The sequence below is a fragment of the Salmo salar genome, chromosome 09, assembly GCF_965601325.2.
Source record: "Salmo salar chromosome 09, fSalSal1, whole genome shotgun sequence".
Taxonomy (NCBI): domain Eukaryota; kingdom Metazoa; phylum Chordata; class Actinopteri; order Salmoniformes; family Salmonidae; genus Salmo; species Salmo salar.
The window spans coordinates 22,317,671-22,335,249 of NC_138299.1; the positions used below are offsets into that span (position 1 = coordinate 22,317,671).

Consider the following 17,579-nt stretch of genomic DNA (forward strand, 5'->3'; position numbering starts at 1 on the left):
TATATTTGCATAATGCATGTTTGATTTTTCCTCATCTGTCCCTAAATAGGATTGGATAATTACATAATAAGAATATTCATTTGTATTTTATGTCAGTTTATTAATGTGTAATATAGCTTTAAAAAATGGTAGGGCCATTAAATCACTGATAATGTGATATCTAGTCCACATTCAATAAAGTGAGTGCCTACCGGTAAACAAACTATCAGTTCAACACAAATTGTAGCATACATTTTCTTCTCATTCCATAATCAGTTTTCTTGCAAATTGTCCACAAACTCACCACTCTGAAATATTGCCCTATTATGCCAATACATAGATTTGTTGAAAATGACAAAATAATATCTATTAAACAACTAATATGAGCTCAACTAATTTGTTCTATTGAGGATTTGTTTTGAATGATGGTGTAGGCCGTAATTGTAAATAATATTTTGCTCTTAACTGACTTGCCTAGTTAAATAACGTTGAAATTAAATAAAAAATCATCCTTGGCCTCAGAGTTGAGTCAACTCCGAGGCCACGCCTCTGTTTCTTTTTGATGCATTGACAGTAGCTCCAGCTCTCATCACATTCATTTTCAGTGTATCAACCCCGACTCTACTCACCGCAACAGGTAAGGTGCGCATTCTGTGTGCTCGTTTACTTTGGGACATTCTCAGGATGACAACTAAGCCAACATTTCTCAGCTACATCCTTAGTTTCACAACTAAAGGCTATGATTGTTGACCTTATTGTTAGTTGATGTCAGTATTGTCCACATGCAAATTCATTGGTTGCTTATGATTTCAGCTATGTTGAATTCTTGACGTTTTTTTGTGTGTATCATTAATTCAGTAAATAAAGGCACGTTTGTTTTGTGTTTTTAGGCAAATCTTAGGCACATTTTAGGCTTATTGATTAAACATTTGACATACAAAACTCTCAATGAGCACTTATAGACTGCTTTTCACTACAGATTACAAGCTGCACTGTAACATTGTGTAATGTTTGTCTTGTTTAAAAATATATTAATAACTCTATAATTGATGAACTATAGTTTTATGGATAGTTCTGTCATTTCCATGCAGATGGACGTAGGCTATAGGCTACATTTGCTATTATGTTAGAATATCATGCCTCGTTTTGGATTGATCCAAATAAATGTACTTGATAATCATTAATTGCCTAAAGAATAAGACTCTCCTATTAGATAACCTTACTAAAAAAAGTTGTAAGGATGATTCAACAAACGACAGAAAGAGCTTCCATCCAATAAAGGGCAAATAATCCATCCTCAAATTGTAAATCAAGTATGGAGATGACCAGTTCTTCAGTCACTGCCATACACCAGGTAGCCTACACAATGTGCAATGTGTTGTAAATTATACATTAAAGACGTGCTGTAAGTGGAATATGAATGACTTCACTGTATTTATTGAGGATGTCTATTTTTCCAACTTTCTGTAGTCATAGTGGTCAGTAATGTATTTGTATTTTTATTTTGATGTGTTTCTCCCTCCAAAAAAAGTTGTTGGAAAGAAAATGTTCGTATTGGTTATAAGGCTATTTACTCACTTATGTAAAACAAAATATTTATCACATGAGGGCTTGGTGAAATATACATTCATTGTGTGTTGTTTTTATAGAATGCAAGTCCGTCATTTGTAATGTGTAATTAATAGTGATTGTGGTAAATTTGATCGATGTTTTTACCAGGAGACATTTTTACTAGCTGTCTTGACATGCTGTTTTTACAGAGATAAAAAAAATACAAAAACATGATCCACACATTGGAATAAATCAATTTACAAAGAAACTACAATTGAACGCAAATGAGAGATAAAAACATTCATTCATTTATTTTCCTCTTAATAATATACAGTACCAGTCAAAAGTTTGGAGACACCTACGCATTCAAGGGTTTTTCTTTATTTTTACTATTTGCTACATAATAGTGAAGACATCAAAACTATGGAATCACACATATGGAATCATGTAGTAACCAAAAAAGTGTTAATCAAATCAAAATATATGTTATAGTTTAAATTCTTCAAAGTAACCACCCTTTGCCTTGATGACAGCTTTGCAAACTCTTTGCATTCTCTCAACCAGCTTCATGAGGAATGCTTTTCTAGCATTCTTGAAGGAGTTTCCACATATGCTGAGCACTTGTTGGCTGTGTTTCCTTCACTCTGCGGTCCAACTCATCCCAAACCATCTCAATTGGGTTGAGGTTGGGGGATTGTGGAGGCCAGGTCATCTGATGCAGCATTCCATCACTCTCCTTCAAGATCAAATAGCCCTTACACAGCCTGGAGGTGTGTTTTGGGTCATTGTCCTGTTGAAAAACAAACAATAGTCCCACTAAGCGCAAACCAGATGGGATGGTGTATTGCTGCGGAATGCTTTGGTAGCCATGCTGGTTAAGTATGCCTTGAATTCCAAATAAATCCCTGACAGTGTCACCAGCAAAGCATCCCCACACCATCACACCTCCTCTTCCATACTTCACGGTGGGTTGAACCAAAAATCTCTAAATTGGACTCATTAGTCCAAAGGCCAGATTTCCACCGGTCTAATGTCCATTGCTCGTGTTTCTTGGCCCAAGCAAGTCTCTTCTTCTTATTGGTGTCCTTAAGTAGTGGTTTCTTTGCAGCAATTCAACCATGAAGGCCTGATTCACACAGTCTCCTCTGAACAGTTGATGTTGAGATGTGTCTGTTACTTGAACTCTGTGAAACATTTATTTGGGCTGCAATCTGAGGTGCAGTTAACTCTAATGAACTTATCCTCTGCAGCAGAGGTAACTCTGGGTCTTCCTTTCCTGTGGCGCTCCTCATGAGAGCAAGTTTCATCATAGCGCTTGAGGGTTTTTGCGACTGCACTTGAAGAAACTTTCAAAGTTCTTGAATTTACTGACATTTTCCGGATTGACTGACCTTCTTGTCTTGAAGTACTGATGGACTGTCGTTTCTCTTTGCTTATTTGAGCTGCTCTTGCCATAATATGGACTAGGTCTTTTACCAAATCATGTTTTCTTCTGTATACCACCCCTACCTTGTCACAACACAACTGATTGGCTCAAATGCGTTAAGAAGGAAAGAAATTCCACAAATTAACTTTTAACAAGGCTCACCTGTTCATTGAAATGCATTCCAGGTGACTACCTCATGAAGCTGGTTGAGAGAATGCCATGAGTGTGCAATGCTGTCATCAAGGCAAAGGGTGGCTACTTTGAAGAATCTCAAATATAAAATATATTTGTTTAATACTTTTTTGGTTACTACATGATTCCTTATGTGTTATTTCATAGTGTTGATGTATTCACGATTATTCGACAACGTAGAAAATAGTAAAAAAAAAAAAAAAACCTCGAATGAGTAGGTGTGTCAAACTTTTGACTGGTACTGTAGATTGATCCTTTGTGTGTTTTTTCAGAATATTTTCTTGCCTTTCATATTCTGATTAAATAATACCTTTCATGAGTGAAACTGTTATTCTTTTTATCATTCATATTGACTATGTCCAACCCAAGATGAAAGGGAGACACAACTGTGCACTCCCCTGTGCCTTGACTTCTTAGAGATTTCTCTTATACATCTGAGGATCTTCAAATAATGATCTACGGGCCCTTGCCATTCCATGCTATGAATATGTAATAACAAGTTTGTTAACTGAGGTAGTGATTATAAGATCACAGATGAAATTTCAAGTTCTAAATATGAAATAGCAGGATCACATATTGCATTATATTTAAAATTATTTTAAATGACAGTTTGTTTCTGTGCATCACTTCTTTAAGGTGTCATAAGCATAATGGAAGAAGCAGATTATTGTTTCCCAACATGATTATATACATTCAATCAACTCTGTTGAATATCATTTAAGTGGCATGTAATAGAGAAATGAGGGAGCGTTATCTATTGACATTTAGTAACCGAAGTGTTCTGATGCAAGCCCTCTGCTCTATGTTCTGTAGGTTTAACTTGTACTTGTGCTTTCTACTTTCCCCAAAACACAACAATTTGAACCCCAAATATTGTTAAGTGTTGCATACTGTTCACAGATATACCCTGTGCTATAGATGCTGTACTGAATAAGAGATTTATGGTCTATTCAGGTTTTATCCTTTGCTTTTCAGATACCTGCATATCCAGAGCAGTCTGTGGTCCATTCATCTCATTGTGACTCACTCTAAGGTGTCCCGACACAGCAATAAAAAGGTTCACAGTGAGCATGAACCTAAGCCTTCCTGACCAGAACATGCACAACCCCAGTGACGGCGGTGTGGAGGATGACAAGGCTGAGCTCATGATCCCCTGCTTCCGCAGAAACATGTACGATGAGCCTCTAACCTCATACTCCAATGGATCCATCATTTCCCACCTCCTGCGCAAAACCGTCCAAAACAAGAGGGTTCTGGACGAAAGCCACTTCTACCTACCGACCTCGGCTGTGTCCAGCTCCACCATGGCTGACTCCAGTCAGGAGGACCAGAGCAGTGTCTCCTCCAAGGACAGCACGGCGGAATTTGCATCCCCAGGCAGTCACCTCTCAAACGGAGCCAGCCCTGAGGGGGACAGGCCGCTGAGTGATCACCTCCAGGCCAAGCGTGCCCGTGTGGAGAACATCATCCGAGGCATGGCGGGCTCTCCCAACAGCAGGCTCCATGGGGACAGTGAAAGGGCCATGTCAGACACCAGGGAGGCTAGAGAGGCCTACAGGGAGAACAAACGCAAACAGAGGCTCCCCCAGCATCAGGAGCACAGTCTCAATGCTGCTGCACCGGCTAACAGAGGCAGCAGTAGCAGCAGTGGCAGCAGCAGTAAGGATGAAGAGTGCCACAAGCTCAAGGAGCAGCTCCAGAGCATGCAGAGGCTCCTGAGACAGCTCCAGGAGAAGTTCTTGCAGGTTTATAACCAGGAAGACACGGAGCGTGAGGACAGAGATGGCACAGGCACAGCCAGCACCGCAAAACACGACGACGCCACACCAAGCAAAGAGTCTGGGTTCCGTAAAAACATGGATGAAGAGTTAGAGAGGAAGCATGACAGAGCAAAAGGAGACTGTAAGGACAGGGTGAAGAAAGACGGAAGTTTTCTGACACATCAAAAGGAAGGCAAGAACCTACAGGAGACTCTGAAGCATGAGCTCTCCAAAGCGGTGAGTGAGAGTGTAGATATGGTGTTCAAGAAACTCTCCTCCACGGGGCTCAACCAGTCATCTTATCAGCGCATGTGTCACACCCCGGAGAACATCGACGTGGGAGTTGAGAGGAAGGGCCAGGTAGCCTGTAACCAGGAGCAATCACACACTGAGGAGACAGCCAAACCCCAGGCTCTAGAGTACTACGAGAGCACTGAGCCTTGCAGCCCTGAGGATCAGACCGAGGCTCTGTCTCTTGTGGTCCGTAAGCCGCTCCTAAGCCAGCTTAGCTCAGTTACCCCGACGGTGAAGAGGCCCTACCCCTTACACCATTCTCCATTCCAGTTTAACTACAGCACACCTCTCCATGACAGTCAAATCCTGGAACACCTCCTCAAATACGGGTCCCACACTAACTTCGGAGGTCTCCCATGCGTGCCCCCATCCATGGACAGAACCTCCCCAGACTCGGTGGAGCTGCCCTGGGATGCCATCGCCATGAGGTCCAAAGTGACATCCAGCCACCTGACCCACCACCCTCGCACATCAGGCCTGGGACCAGTGACCGTGGACAGTCTGTGTCTACCTCACGTCAAGATGGAGTGTGGGGACATGCAGAGCATGGCAGAGAGAAACTCCTACATGTCTCTGAATATATCCTTTTACTGGCCTAAAAAATCTCGTAGCGTGGTAGTGTTCCAGCTAACATTTGTCAGCATGTAGATTTAGTAATGTAGAATTGCATTTATAAGTATATAATTTATGGATGTATGCATTAAATGCTCCATAGAATATCTATTTTCTTTCACTGACATAATGACATAGAGCATTATGTACACTGTATTAATAATCCTAGATGTGTTTACTAATATTGAGTTATCTGATATTATGTATCTACATTCATTATAAAATTCACTATACAAACTCCCTCTGTTTTGCCTTCCCAATTGAACAATGATTCGTTGCCGTTCAATGCAGCATGCGTAGTTCCATTAATACAGACTTCAAGGATCATTTTTTCTTTGATCTCGCTAACCCAAAATAAAATTATAGCATCTTCTTTAATCTGAGCAGAGTAATGACTTTAAGTCTAGAAAAAGACAAATAAAAAGGAATACAAGGCTTTGATAAGAATTGTCAGGAACAAAAGCCAATTTTCAAAGGCAGAGAAAGCTTCTGTTTCTGTCCAGGAAACAGTGTTTTTTCAGACTTGAAAAGGTGCAGAATATATTTCTCTATCATCAGTGTGATAGGAGTGCATCTGAAAGGTCAGAGCTGAGTGCCTGTGGAAAGCAGAAGTGCCTCCCTACCAGAACACTTGTCTTCTTGAGTATATATAGGATACATACACAGCCATCAAAAGATGTGTTTATACACACGAAAAACATTCCAACAATAAATGTAATCTAGTGAGAGTATATTCAATGACACCACTCTGCATTTTATCATGATTATGATCGCTTTAATCATAAATTAATATAATCACATTGTCAAACGAAACATATTAATAATTATTTCCATAATCATTATGATAGAAACATGCTAATAGTCCCCTGCTGCTGTTGTTTAGCAGTGTTTGATCTTTGGATATGCTACCGGCACATCACAGGTAAACTGTAGTAAGCCAACTCCTGTGCCATATTTCTTTTTCACCTCTACTGAACAACTCTAAGTGATGTGAAGATTGTGCCCGTGGTCAGAAGTGGTCATTGTCCTTAGTTGTAAGGATTTGGAGAAGAATTGTATTAGGCTCTCTGAGGATATGCTTTATCTTTACTGTACAAAGAGCTGTGGTTCTCTTTGAACAATTTCTCATCAATCTTTCATTCCAACTTCCTTATTTCAAAGGTAGGATTCCCTAATAAATGTATAGTGTGCTGTGACCTGCTGATAAGGAAGTATTACCTAAAGCGTGGCCGTGGGCTACAGAAAGAAAGGCCTCTGAAGATCTAGTTGAATAGAATAGGTATGATTTTATTTGTAACATGATGAACCAGATTAATACTAAAAAAATCATACTTCAAGCAACGTTTCTAGCTGGAAGATGTCTTCAAATGATCAAGTAAACTAGTTACTATTCAAATCATTTCCCAAACAATCACCATCACCACCGCTAGGCATTAGGGGTAAGAGCCGCAGTGACTAATTCAAATCCCTAATCTAGTTCATAATGTTGTAGGGTCATTATTGACTTCCTGGTTACCACAGAGCTGTTATTTAGTGTCATTCATTTTAATTGGAGAAAGAGGCAATTCCGTATTCTAATCTATTAACACTTTTTACAGTGTATGTGAACTGTATTTAATTGTGATTGACTGACAGAACTTGTGGCCTTAACACATTGACACATTCAGGAAGGCCTAACCCCCAACCATCTGAAGAAAGCTAAGCTGATGTTCTTTTACACCCGTTATCCCAGCTCCAATGTGCTGAAAACCTTCTTTCCCGATGTCAAGGTAAGCTAACACAATATTAATTAACGTTATGTTATTTAATGTTAATGGGTTTGTTCTCTGTTCACCCTATTTGCCTGCAGAATACTTGTTGATGTATTTTTGGGACAGAATGAGCAGTAGGTCGGAGGAAGGAAACAAAAGAACACATGGCTTAGAAAAACAAAGCTGTTAAGCCAGTAGCATGTCCTGGGGCATAGACTAGGGAGATAGAGGGGCGTTCTTTCTTTAAAAAGCCACTCTAGTCAGCAAATGGAGTGACAAAAGACTGTAATAAAGCCACTGTTGTTCTGCGTCAGTACAGGGCAGGTTTTAGACATGCACGCAGGCAGGCTGTGAGGCGAGCACTGGGCCTAACCACAGCATCATGTATTTCTGTGTGCCCTGTGTGTTTCCTCTCCTGTCCCCTCTCCTTCCACCGTGGCCGGTACATGTCCTGCTAGGGCCAGTCTGTGTCTGGGGCCCAGGCCTGGCCTCCACACTACTCTATCTGACCCTAGGGTCATAAGGGAGGCCTGCAGCCAGCAGCCTACTGCGTCTCCTCCTTGCCCACGACCCTGTGGTGGGAAGTGGCACTGAACAAAAGACAGTTCTAATCCTGGTGTCTGATTCCATCCTATCAGGCAGAGTCACTGAGAGGGAAGCTTCCTTCTGTCCTTGCGCTGCACTGTGGCTTTCTCACCGTCCGATAGCAGCAGAGAAAATAAACGTCTTTGATGCCTGCCCAGCCCTTGGGCGTTTTTTTCTTTCTTTCTGGATGAAGAGATAGAATAACCAGGCTAATGTCAAGACTGAGTTTAGAAACACACGGCTTTGACAGATGTTTTTTTATTCAGTAAGTTGGTGGGAAAAGATCAGAGCAATTAACGTTGAATAAAATGACAGACCAACACAATCCACATTGCTTGCATACAGTACTAGTCAAAATGTGGACACAACTACTCATTCAAGGGTTTTACTTTATTTGTACTATTCTCTACATTGTAGAATAATAGTGAAGACACCAACAACAATGAAATAACACATATGGAATCACGTAGTAACCCAAAAATATATTTTAGATTTTAGATTCTTCAAAGTAGTCACCCTTTGCCTTGATGACAGCTTTGCACACTCTTGGCATTCTCTCAACGAGCTTCATGAGGAATGCTTTTCCAACAGTCTTGAAGGATTTCCCACATATGCTGAGCACTTGTTGGCTGCTTTTCCTTCAGTCTGCGGTCCAATTCGTCCCAAACCATCTCAATTGGGTTGAGGTTGGGTGATTGTCGACTATATAGATTTTATAGATTTTTATTGACTTGTTTTACCCAAAACAACATATTTATATTCCAGCTCAGATTTGTAAGTGGATATGAAAAAGAGAGAAGACACGGTTTTGACACAGAGTAGGTTCTCGATCATCTTGCATCAACTTGATTATTTGGTGGATAAAGACATGTAATCTGAATAAACGATGTCAGTAAATGTTTCTCAACTTGTTGTCCCCTTGTGTCTCTAGTTCAATCGGTGCATCACCTCTCAGCTCATCAAGTGGTTCAGTAACTTCCGGGAGTTCTACTACATCCAGATGGAGAAGTTTGCCCGCCAGGCCATAGTGGACGGGGTCAATGATGTGAAAGACATGTCCATCAGCAGAGACTCTGAGCTGTTCAGAGCCCTCAACATGCACTACAACAAAGCCAATGACTTCCAGGTAAGTCAAAATGTGTTTATCTCCTCCCCTGGTATCCAATGTAACTATATACTGTATGTAAGCTCGTCAATGTTTTTCCATGATTTTAGATTATTACATATTAGATTAGCATCCTCCCTTTCCAAAGTAAATTGCAACACGTATTCAAAGAAAATATGGTCAATGCTGACTGAATTATCTTTATGTATGGGAACAGTGTGTTCATTCTGCTTTCATCAGCACTCCTCGGTTGATGCAGCCAATGCTGTGCTTTTTGCCCTGAAACTAAAATTAGTCATAAAGTGAGGAAAACAATAAAGTTGTTTAGGCAGGAATGTGATAAATTACACATTGATGTAGTATTAGGGTAATACACCTTCATTAGCATATCATAGAATTCTCCTCTCAGTAACCTGTTCCTGATCTGGTCTGGTCAGTAATCTCCTACCTCTGTGGATCTGGTCTGGTCAGTAATCTCCTACCTCTGTGGTTCTGGTCTGGTCAGCTATCTACTACCTCTGTGGTTCTGGTCTGGTCAGCTACCTCCTACCTCTGTGGTTCTGGTCTGGTCAGCTATCTCCTACCTCTGTGGTTCTGGTCTGGTCAGCTATCTCCTACCTCTGTGGTTCTGGTCTGGTCAGCTATCTCCTACCTCTGTGGTTCTGGTCTGGTCAGCTATCTTCTACCTCTGTGGTTCTGGTCTGGTCAGTAATCTCCTACCTCTGTGGTTCTGGTCTGGTCAGTAATCTCCTACCTCTGTGGATCTGGTCTGGTCAGCTATCTTCTACCTCTGTGGTTCTGGTCTGGTCAGCTATCTCCTAGTTGTGGTCACGTATGACTGTGTCCTTGCCCTGACCCATGTGTCACTGCACCTGTGGCTGCACAGCCTTTGCAGCCATTATCTAAACTCTAGAGCAATGCTTTATCAAACTGTGGGAAGAGGAAGCTGCAGAATCCCACTAAAACAACTCGGGATTAGAGGACCAGTACGCCTGAGCGAGGCTCAGATTGCTACTGATGCGGAATGCTGAGAAAGATGCTGTGAATTCCGAGGGAGAAGGCTGATTGGTGGGAAAGAACCAAGACCGTTTTCTTTACCTTGGGACTAAGACATTCCTTTCCCAGGGATGCTTTGTGTCGGGAGATGAGAAAAAAAAAGTTATGCCAACAACTGGACTGTTAGCTGGTGTATGGGAAATAATGGCACCGAATAGATTCTTGTCCCAGCATCCAAGCCTGATCTGTGTTGATCTGTGTTGAGAACAGGGTGAAATTCCTGGGAAGGCTTGGTGCTTTCTCTCTTTCCGAACAGCTAAGTTGAAGGCAACAAGGCTACAAAGTCAAAGCAGAATCCCACTACAGACAGCTAATGATTCTGACATTGTATTTGTTTTATGAGCATAGAGAACAAAGTGTGAAGGAGCTGTCTGTTTTGAAGTGAGTAAGGGTGTTAAAAATGTCCTTGTAGGCAGGGCCGGATTAAGAAATCATAGGCTCCGGGGCTTTGTTTTTTTTATAGGCACCCCAAACTTTGCTTTCCAAACTGTACGTTTTACCCGCGATTATATTTTGAAATCTGCAAGGCAAACCGAAAGCCGCAACCAACCATAGAAAAATAATCCATAGATGGCAGTTCCCATTCAAGTCAGGACTGGTATCCATTGCTACTGTACCCATGACTTTAACAGTCAAATTGCCAGGATAAGAAGTTACTAAACCCTTCTATGGATTATATGTCTATGGCCACAATGCAACAAGCTGTAAATTTAGCGCATGCTGCCAAAACTGCAGTCTTCCCAACAGTAGACATACTGGTAACTGCCAAAATAAAGGAAACACTTTAGTCCATGAGGCATATAAAGTATACAGTGCATTCGGAAATTATTTAGACCCCTTGATTTTTTCCCACATTTTGTTACGTTACGGCCTTATTCTAAAATGGATTAAATTGTTTATTTCCCTCATCAATCTACACACTATACCCCATAATGACAAAGCAAAAACAAGTTATTAAAAAACTTAAATATCACATTTAGATAAGTGTTCAGGCCCTTTACTCAGTACTTTGTTGAAGGACCTTTGGCAGCAATTACAGCCTCGAGTCTTCTTGGGTATGACGCTACCAGCTTGGCACACCTGTATTTGGGGAGTTTCTCTCATTCTTCTCTGCCGATCCTCTCAAGCCCTGTCATGTTGGATGGGGAGCGTTGCTGCACAGCTATTTTCAGATCTCTCCAGAGATGTTCGATCTGGTTCAAGTCCAAGCTCTGTTTGGGAGACTCAAGGACATTCAGGAACTTGTCCCGAAGCCACCTGCATTGTCTTGGATGGGTGCTTAGGGCCGTTGTCCTGTTGGAAGGTGAACCTTCGCCCCAACCCGCTCTGGAGCAGGTTCTCATCAAGGGTCTCTTTGTACTTTGCTCAGTTCATTGTTCCCACCATCCTGACTAGTCTCCCAGTCCCTGCCACTGCAAAACATCCCCACAGCATGATGCTGCCACCACCATGCTTCACTGTAGGGATGGTGCCAAGTTTCCTCCAGACGTGACACTTGGCATTCAGGCCAAAGAGTTCAATCTTGGTTTCATCAGACCAGAGATTCTTGTTTCTCATGGTCTAAGAGTCCTTTAGGTGCCTTTTGGCAAACTCCAAGCGGGCTGTGCCTTTTACTGAGGAGTGGTTTCCGTTTGGCCACTCTACCATAAATGCCTGACTGGTGGAATGCTGCAGAGATGGTTGTCCTTCTGGAAGGTTCTCCTATCTCCACAGAGGATCTCTGGAGTTCTGTCCGAGTGACCATCAGGTTCTTGGTCACCTCCCTGACCAAGGCCTTTCTCCCCCGATTGTTTGGCCGGGCGGACAGCTCTAGGAAGAGTCTTGGTGGTTCCAAACTTCTTCCATTTAAGATTGATGGAGGCCACTGTGTTCTTGGGGACCTTCAAGTGCGGCAGAAATGACACAATCCTGTCTCGGAGCTCTACGGACAATTCCTTTAACCTCATGGCTTGGTTTTTGCTCGGACATGCACTGACAACTGTGGCACCTAATATAGACAGGTGTGTGCCTTTCTAAATCATGTCCAGTGAATATAATTTACCACAGGTGGACTCCAATCAAGTTGTAGAAACAATTCAATGATGATCAATGGAAAAAGGATGCACCTGAGCTCAATTTTTGATTCTCATAGCAAAGGGTCTGAAAACTTATGTAAATAAGGTATTTCTGTTTTTAATATTTAATACATTCGCAAAAATGTCTACAAAACTACTTTCACTTTGACATTATGGGGTATTGTGTGTATTTTTTTATTTATTTAATCCACTTTAGAATAAGGCTGTAACTTAACAAAATGTGGAAAAAGGGTAGGGGTCTGAATACTTTCCTGGCATGGTTTAGGTCCACTGGTAGAGTCTATGCCAAGGTGCACTGAAGCTGTTCTGGCAACATCCTTTTAAGAGACTCTATGTTGGTGTTTCCTTTATATTGGCAGATACCTGTATGTGCTTGTGTTAAGGCTGTCTACACTCATTGAGAACGGGTTCTTCCTGTGGTTGGTGGTTGCAGAAAAAAATATATATATATACCACATATATAATATATACTGTATATATAATATATACAGTATATACAGTACCAGTCAAAAGTTTGGACACACCTACTGTTGAAGTCGGAAGTTTACATACACTTAGGTTGGAGTCATTAAAACTAGTTTTTCAACCACTCTACAAATTTCTTGTTAACAAACTATAGTTTTGGCAAGTCGATTAGGACATCTACTTTGTGCATGACACAAGTCATTTTTCCAACAATTGTTTACAGATAGATTATTTCACTTATAATTCACTGTATCACAATTCCAGTGGGTCAGAAGTTTACATACACTAAGTTGACTGTGCCTTTAAACAGCTTGGAAAATTCCAGAAAATGATGTCATGGCTTTAGAAGCTTCGGATAGGCTAATTAACATCATTTGATTCAATTGGAGGTGTACCTGTTGATGTATTTCAAGGCCTACCTTCAAACTCTGTGCCTCTGCTTGACATCATGTGAAAATCAAAAGAAATCAGCCAAGACCTCAGAAAAAAATTGTAGACCTCCACAGGTCTGGTTCATCCTTGGGAGCAATTTCCAAACGCCTGAAAGTACCACGTTCATCTGTACAAACAATAGTATGCAAGTGTTAACACCATGGGACCACGCAGCCGTCATACCGCTCAGGAAGGAGACGCGTTCTGTCTCCTAGAGATGAAGGTACGTTTGTGCGAAAAGTGCAAATCAATCCCAGAACATCAGCAAAGAACCTTGTGAAGATGCTGGAGGAAACACGTACAAAAGTATCTATCACAGTAAAACGAGTCCTATATCGACATAACCTGAACGGCCGCTCAGCAAGGAAGAAGCCACTGCTCCAAAACCACCATAAAAAAGCCAGACTACGGTTTGCAACTGCACATTGGGACAAAGATTGTACTTTTTGGAGAAATGTCCTCTGGTCTGAGGAAACAAAAATAGAACTGTTTTGCCAGAATGACCATCGTTATGTTTGGAGTAAAAATGGGGATGCTTACAAGCCGAAGAACACCATCCCAACCGTGAAGCACAGGGGTGGCAGCATCATGTTGTGGGGGTGCTTTGCTGCAGGAGGGACTGGTGCACTTCACAAAATAGATGGCATCATGAGAAGGAAAATTATGTGGATCTATTGAAGCAACATCTCAAGACATCAGTCAGGAAGTTAAAGCTTGGTCACAAATGGGTCTTCCAAATGGACATTGACCCCAAGCATAATTCCAAAGTTGTGGCAAAATGGCTTAAGGACAACAAAGTCAAGGTATTGGAGTGGCCATCACAAAGCCCTGACTTCAATCCTATAGAATATTTATGGGCAGAACTGAAAAAGCGTGTGCGAGCAAGGAGGCCTACAAACCTGACTCAGTTACGCCAGCTCTGTCAGGAGGAATGGGCCAAAATTCACCCAACTTATTGTGGGAAGCTTGTGGAAGACTACCCGAAACATTTGACCCAAGTTAAACAATTTAAAGGCAATGCTACCAAATACTAATTGAGTCTATGTAAACTTCTGACCCACTGGGAATGTGATGAAAGAAATAAAAGCTGAAATAAATCACTCTACTACTATTCTGACATTTCACATTCTTAAAATAAAGTGGTGATCCAAACTGAACTAAAACAGGGAATTTTTACTAGGATTAAATGTCAGGAATTGTGAAATACTGAGTTTAAATGTGTATGGTTAAGCTGTATGTGAACTTCCAACTTCAACTGTACACATTCAAGGGTTTTCTTTATTTTTTAAAACTATTTTCTACATTGCATTGTAACTAAGAAATAACATATATGGAATCATGTAATAACCAAAAAAGTGTTAAACAAATCAAAATATATGTTATATTTTAGATTCTTCAAAGTAGCCACCCTTTGCCTTGATGACAGCTTTGCACACTCTTGGCATTTTCTCAACCAGCTTCATGAGAAATGCTTTTACAACGATCTTGTTCCCATATATGCTGAGCACTTTTTGGCTGCTTTTCCTTCACTCTGCGGTCCAACTCATCCCAAACCATCTCTATTGGGTTGAGGTCGGGTGATTGTGAAGGCCAGATCATTTGATGCAGCACTCCATTTTTGTATTTATATTTATTATGGATCCTCATAATAAATACAAAATGGTGGAGTGTGGACCTTCTTCCTGGGGTCCAGCAAAATTAAGGAAATTAATACCATTTTAAAAACATTACCACACATTCAGACTGTGTGCCCTCAGGCCCCTACTCCACCACTACCTCATATATACAGTACAAAATCCATGTGTATGTGTGTGTATATTGCGCATGTTATCGTGTGTGAGTGTATGCGCCTATGTTTGTGTTGTTCCATAAGTTTTTTTTTAATCTGTTTTTTTAAATCTATTTTTACTGCTTGAATGAGTTACTTGATGTGGAATAGAGTTCCATGTAGTCACAGCCTGGAGGTGTGTTTTGGGTCATTGTCCTGTTGAAAAACAAATGATAGTCCCAGTAAGTGCAAACCAGATGGGATGGCGTATCACTGCAGAATGCTGTGGTAGCCATGCTGGTTAAGTGTTCCTTGAATTCGAAATAAATCACCGACAGTGTCACCAGCAAAGCACCCCCACACCATCACACCTCCTAAAAGTTAAAAGTAACTTTTAACAAGGCACACCTGTTAATTTAAATGCATTCCAGGTGACTACCTCATGAAGCTGGTTGAGAGAATGCCAAGAGTGTGCAAAGCTGCCATCAAGGCATTGGGTAGCTACTTTGAAGAATCTGAAATATAAAATATATTTTGATTTGTTTAACACTTTTTTGGTTACTACATGATCCCATATGTGTTATTGCATCGTGTTGATGTCTTCACTATTATTCTACAATTTAGAAAATTGTAAAAAATAAAGACAAATCCTGAAATGAGTAGGTGCGTCCAAACTTTTGACTGGTACTGTATATATACACAGTATTATTATTATTGTTATTATTTTTATTATTATTATCATTATTATTAGTTTTGATTCCCCTTGGGCCCCCCATTAGCCTGGGCCCAGGGGCTTCACTCCTGTTTTAATCCGGCCCTGCATGTAGGTCCAGGTTCCACAGTGTTGGTTCAGAGCACTGTAGAAAAGAGTTATGTAAACAATGAGACAACACACCTCCCATCCACTGTGGTGGTTTGTCACTCACATTAAAGAAGCCGTTGGTTTAGATTTTGCTTGGTTTCAGTGCACGTAATTCATTGAGACTTGGCTTTAAGCACAACATCGTGTTTGATCTCTCTACCAACAGGTTCCTGATAGATTCCTTGAGGTTGCTGAAATTACTCTCCAAGAGTTTTTCAACGCCATTTCAACTGCCAAAGATTCTGACCCCTCTTGGAAGAAGGCAATCTACAAGGTCATCTGTAAACTGGACAGTGATGTCCCAGATGAGTTCAAGTCATCCACCTGCCTATAGACAGAGCAAACAATAGTCATGCTCGAGAAAGGAAGGACATTTTGCAGTCATACAATGACAATAAGTGCTAATGTAACACGTCTTGCCAATAAATTGGATTTTAGTGAGAGAATCAAGGAACAAATGGATTATGTTGTAAATTACATATTATACACTGCAGTATAGGAGCCTACTTACTGCACTTACAGCTTTTTACAGTCTCAGTGAGCTTTATAGCACTGCTCCAGCTCTCTCCTAGGAGTTTTTTAAAACTTAGCTGACAGCAGATCGTAGTGTGTCTGTGCATCTCCATAGGGATTCAATTAAGACAAGATGTAGTTGCATGTTTGTAGATGTAGTGATATTTAAGGGCAGTGGTTTAATACTGTAGTGTACTTGCTAGGTCTGATAGACTTACAAACGTGAACAAAATGGTCGTTTCTATACATATTTGACTTATGGTTCCTAATGGACATGCGGTTTTGGATGATTCTGAGAGAAAGACATACTGTGGTAATAGTTTATTTTTATTTTGTAGCAAGTGTTTTATGTAAATGTGAATACGCTAAATGTATTAACCTAATAGCATGTAAATATTGCAAATGACCACAAAGAACCAATTGTTTGAGAAAAAATTGTATGTACAAAAAAGTACAAAGTTATGTTTAGATGTTTTGTGCCTATTTCTAGGCACAAAACAGTCTATTGCCTATTGTCAACTCAATTCCATAGACACCATATTCTGAGTGGTTATTTGATAGTCCTGCTGATAGAATAAAGCTGCACTTACTTCATCTTGAGACGTCTTGTTTTTATATCACTGATTGTAAGTCACTCTGGATGAGGTTGTCTAATAAAATGACTTATATATAAATAGATGGAAATAATCACAATTTTAATTTATTGAATTATTTCACAATTCATTTCAGGCATCACCAAACATTTAGTAAATATAGTTCATATTTTTACTACTACTGTTTGTAACACCACATTGAAAGTATTCTGCCTCAATTCCGAGCCGCTAAAGTGACACTAATCCATGTCATAAAGACATCTGTTTAAAGTCCTACAGACTACGTTGCTCACATTGCATTAATTGTGTGGGCAGCGTGGATGCGAACAACTGCCATGTCTTAAAAACAGACACAATGCATTCCCTCCTAATGAGTAATGCCCAATGTGACCTCATATCAGAGTTGTGCCACCAAAGCAAAATTCCACAAACCCGTTGACTTTTTCTTCCAGGCACCGGCTTGCTCAAAGCGTGTTAATCACTTCACAAAGACACACACACGCTGACCCACAGATATACACACACGGTGACACCACAACTATGAATGGCGTGATTCCTCT

At 40.7% G+C, this 17,579-nt stretch overlaps 1 protein-coding gene across 1 annotated transcript; it reads left to right on the top strand.

Moving 5' to 3' along the window:
* Window positions 1-558: 558 nt before the first annotated feature.
* LOC106611053 (prospero homeobox protein 1) lies at window positions 559-17,014 on the top strand. The gene is made up of 5 exons (XM_045723470.2): window positions 559-616; window positions 4,124-5,779; window positions 7,474-7,583; window positions 9,082-9,276; window positions 16,080-17,014. The coding sequence occupies exons 2-5, from the start codon at window positions 4,219-4,221 to the stop codon at window positions 16,245-16,247; spliced, it is 2,034 nt and encodes a 677-aa protein (XP_045579426.1). The 5' UTR covers window positions 559-616; window positions 4,124-4,218; the 3' UTR covers window positions 16,248-17,014.
* Window positions 17,015-17,579: the final 565 nt, after the last annotated feature.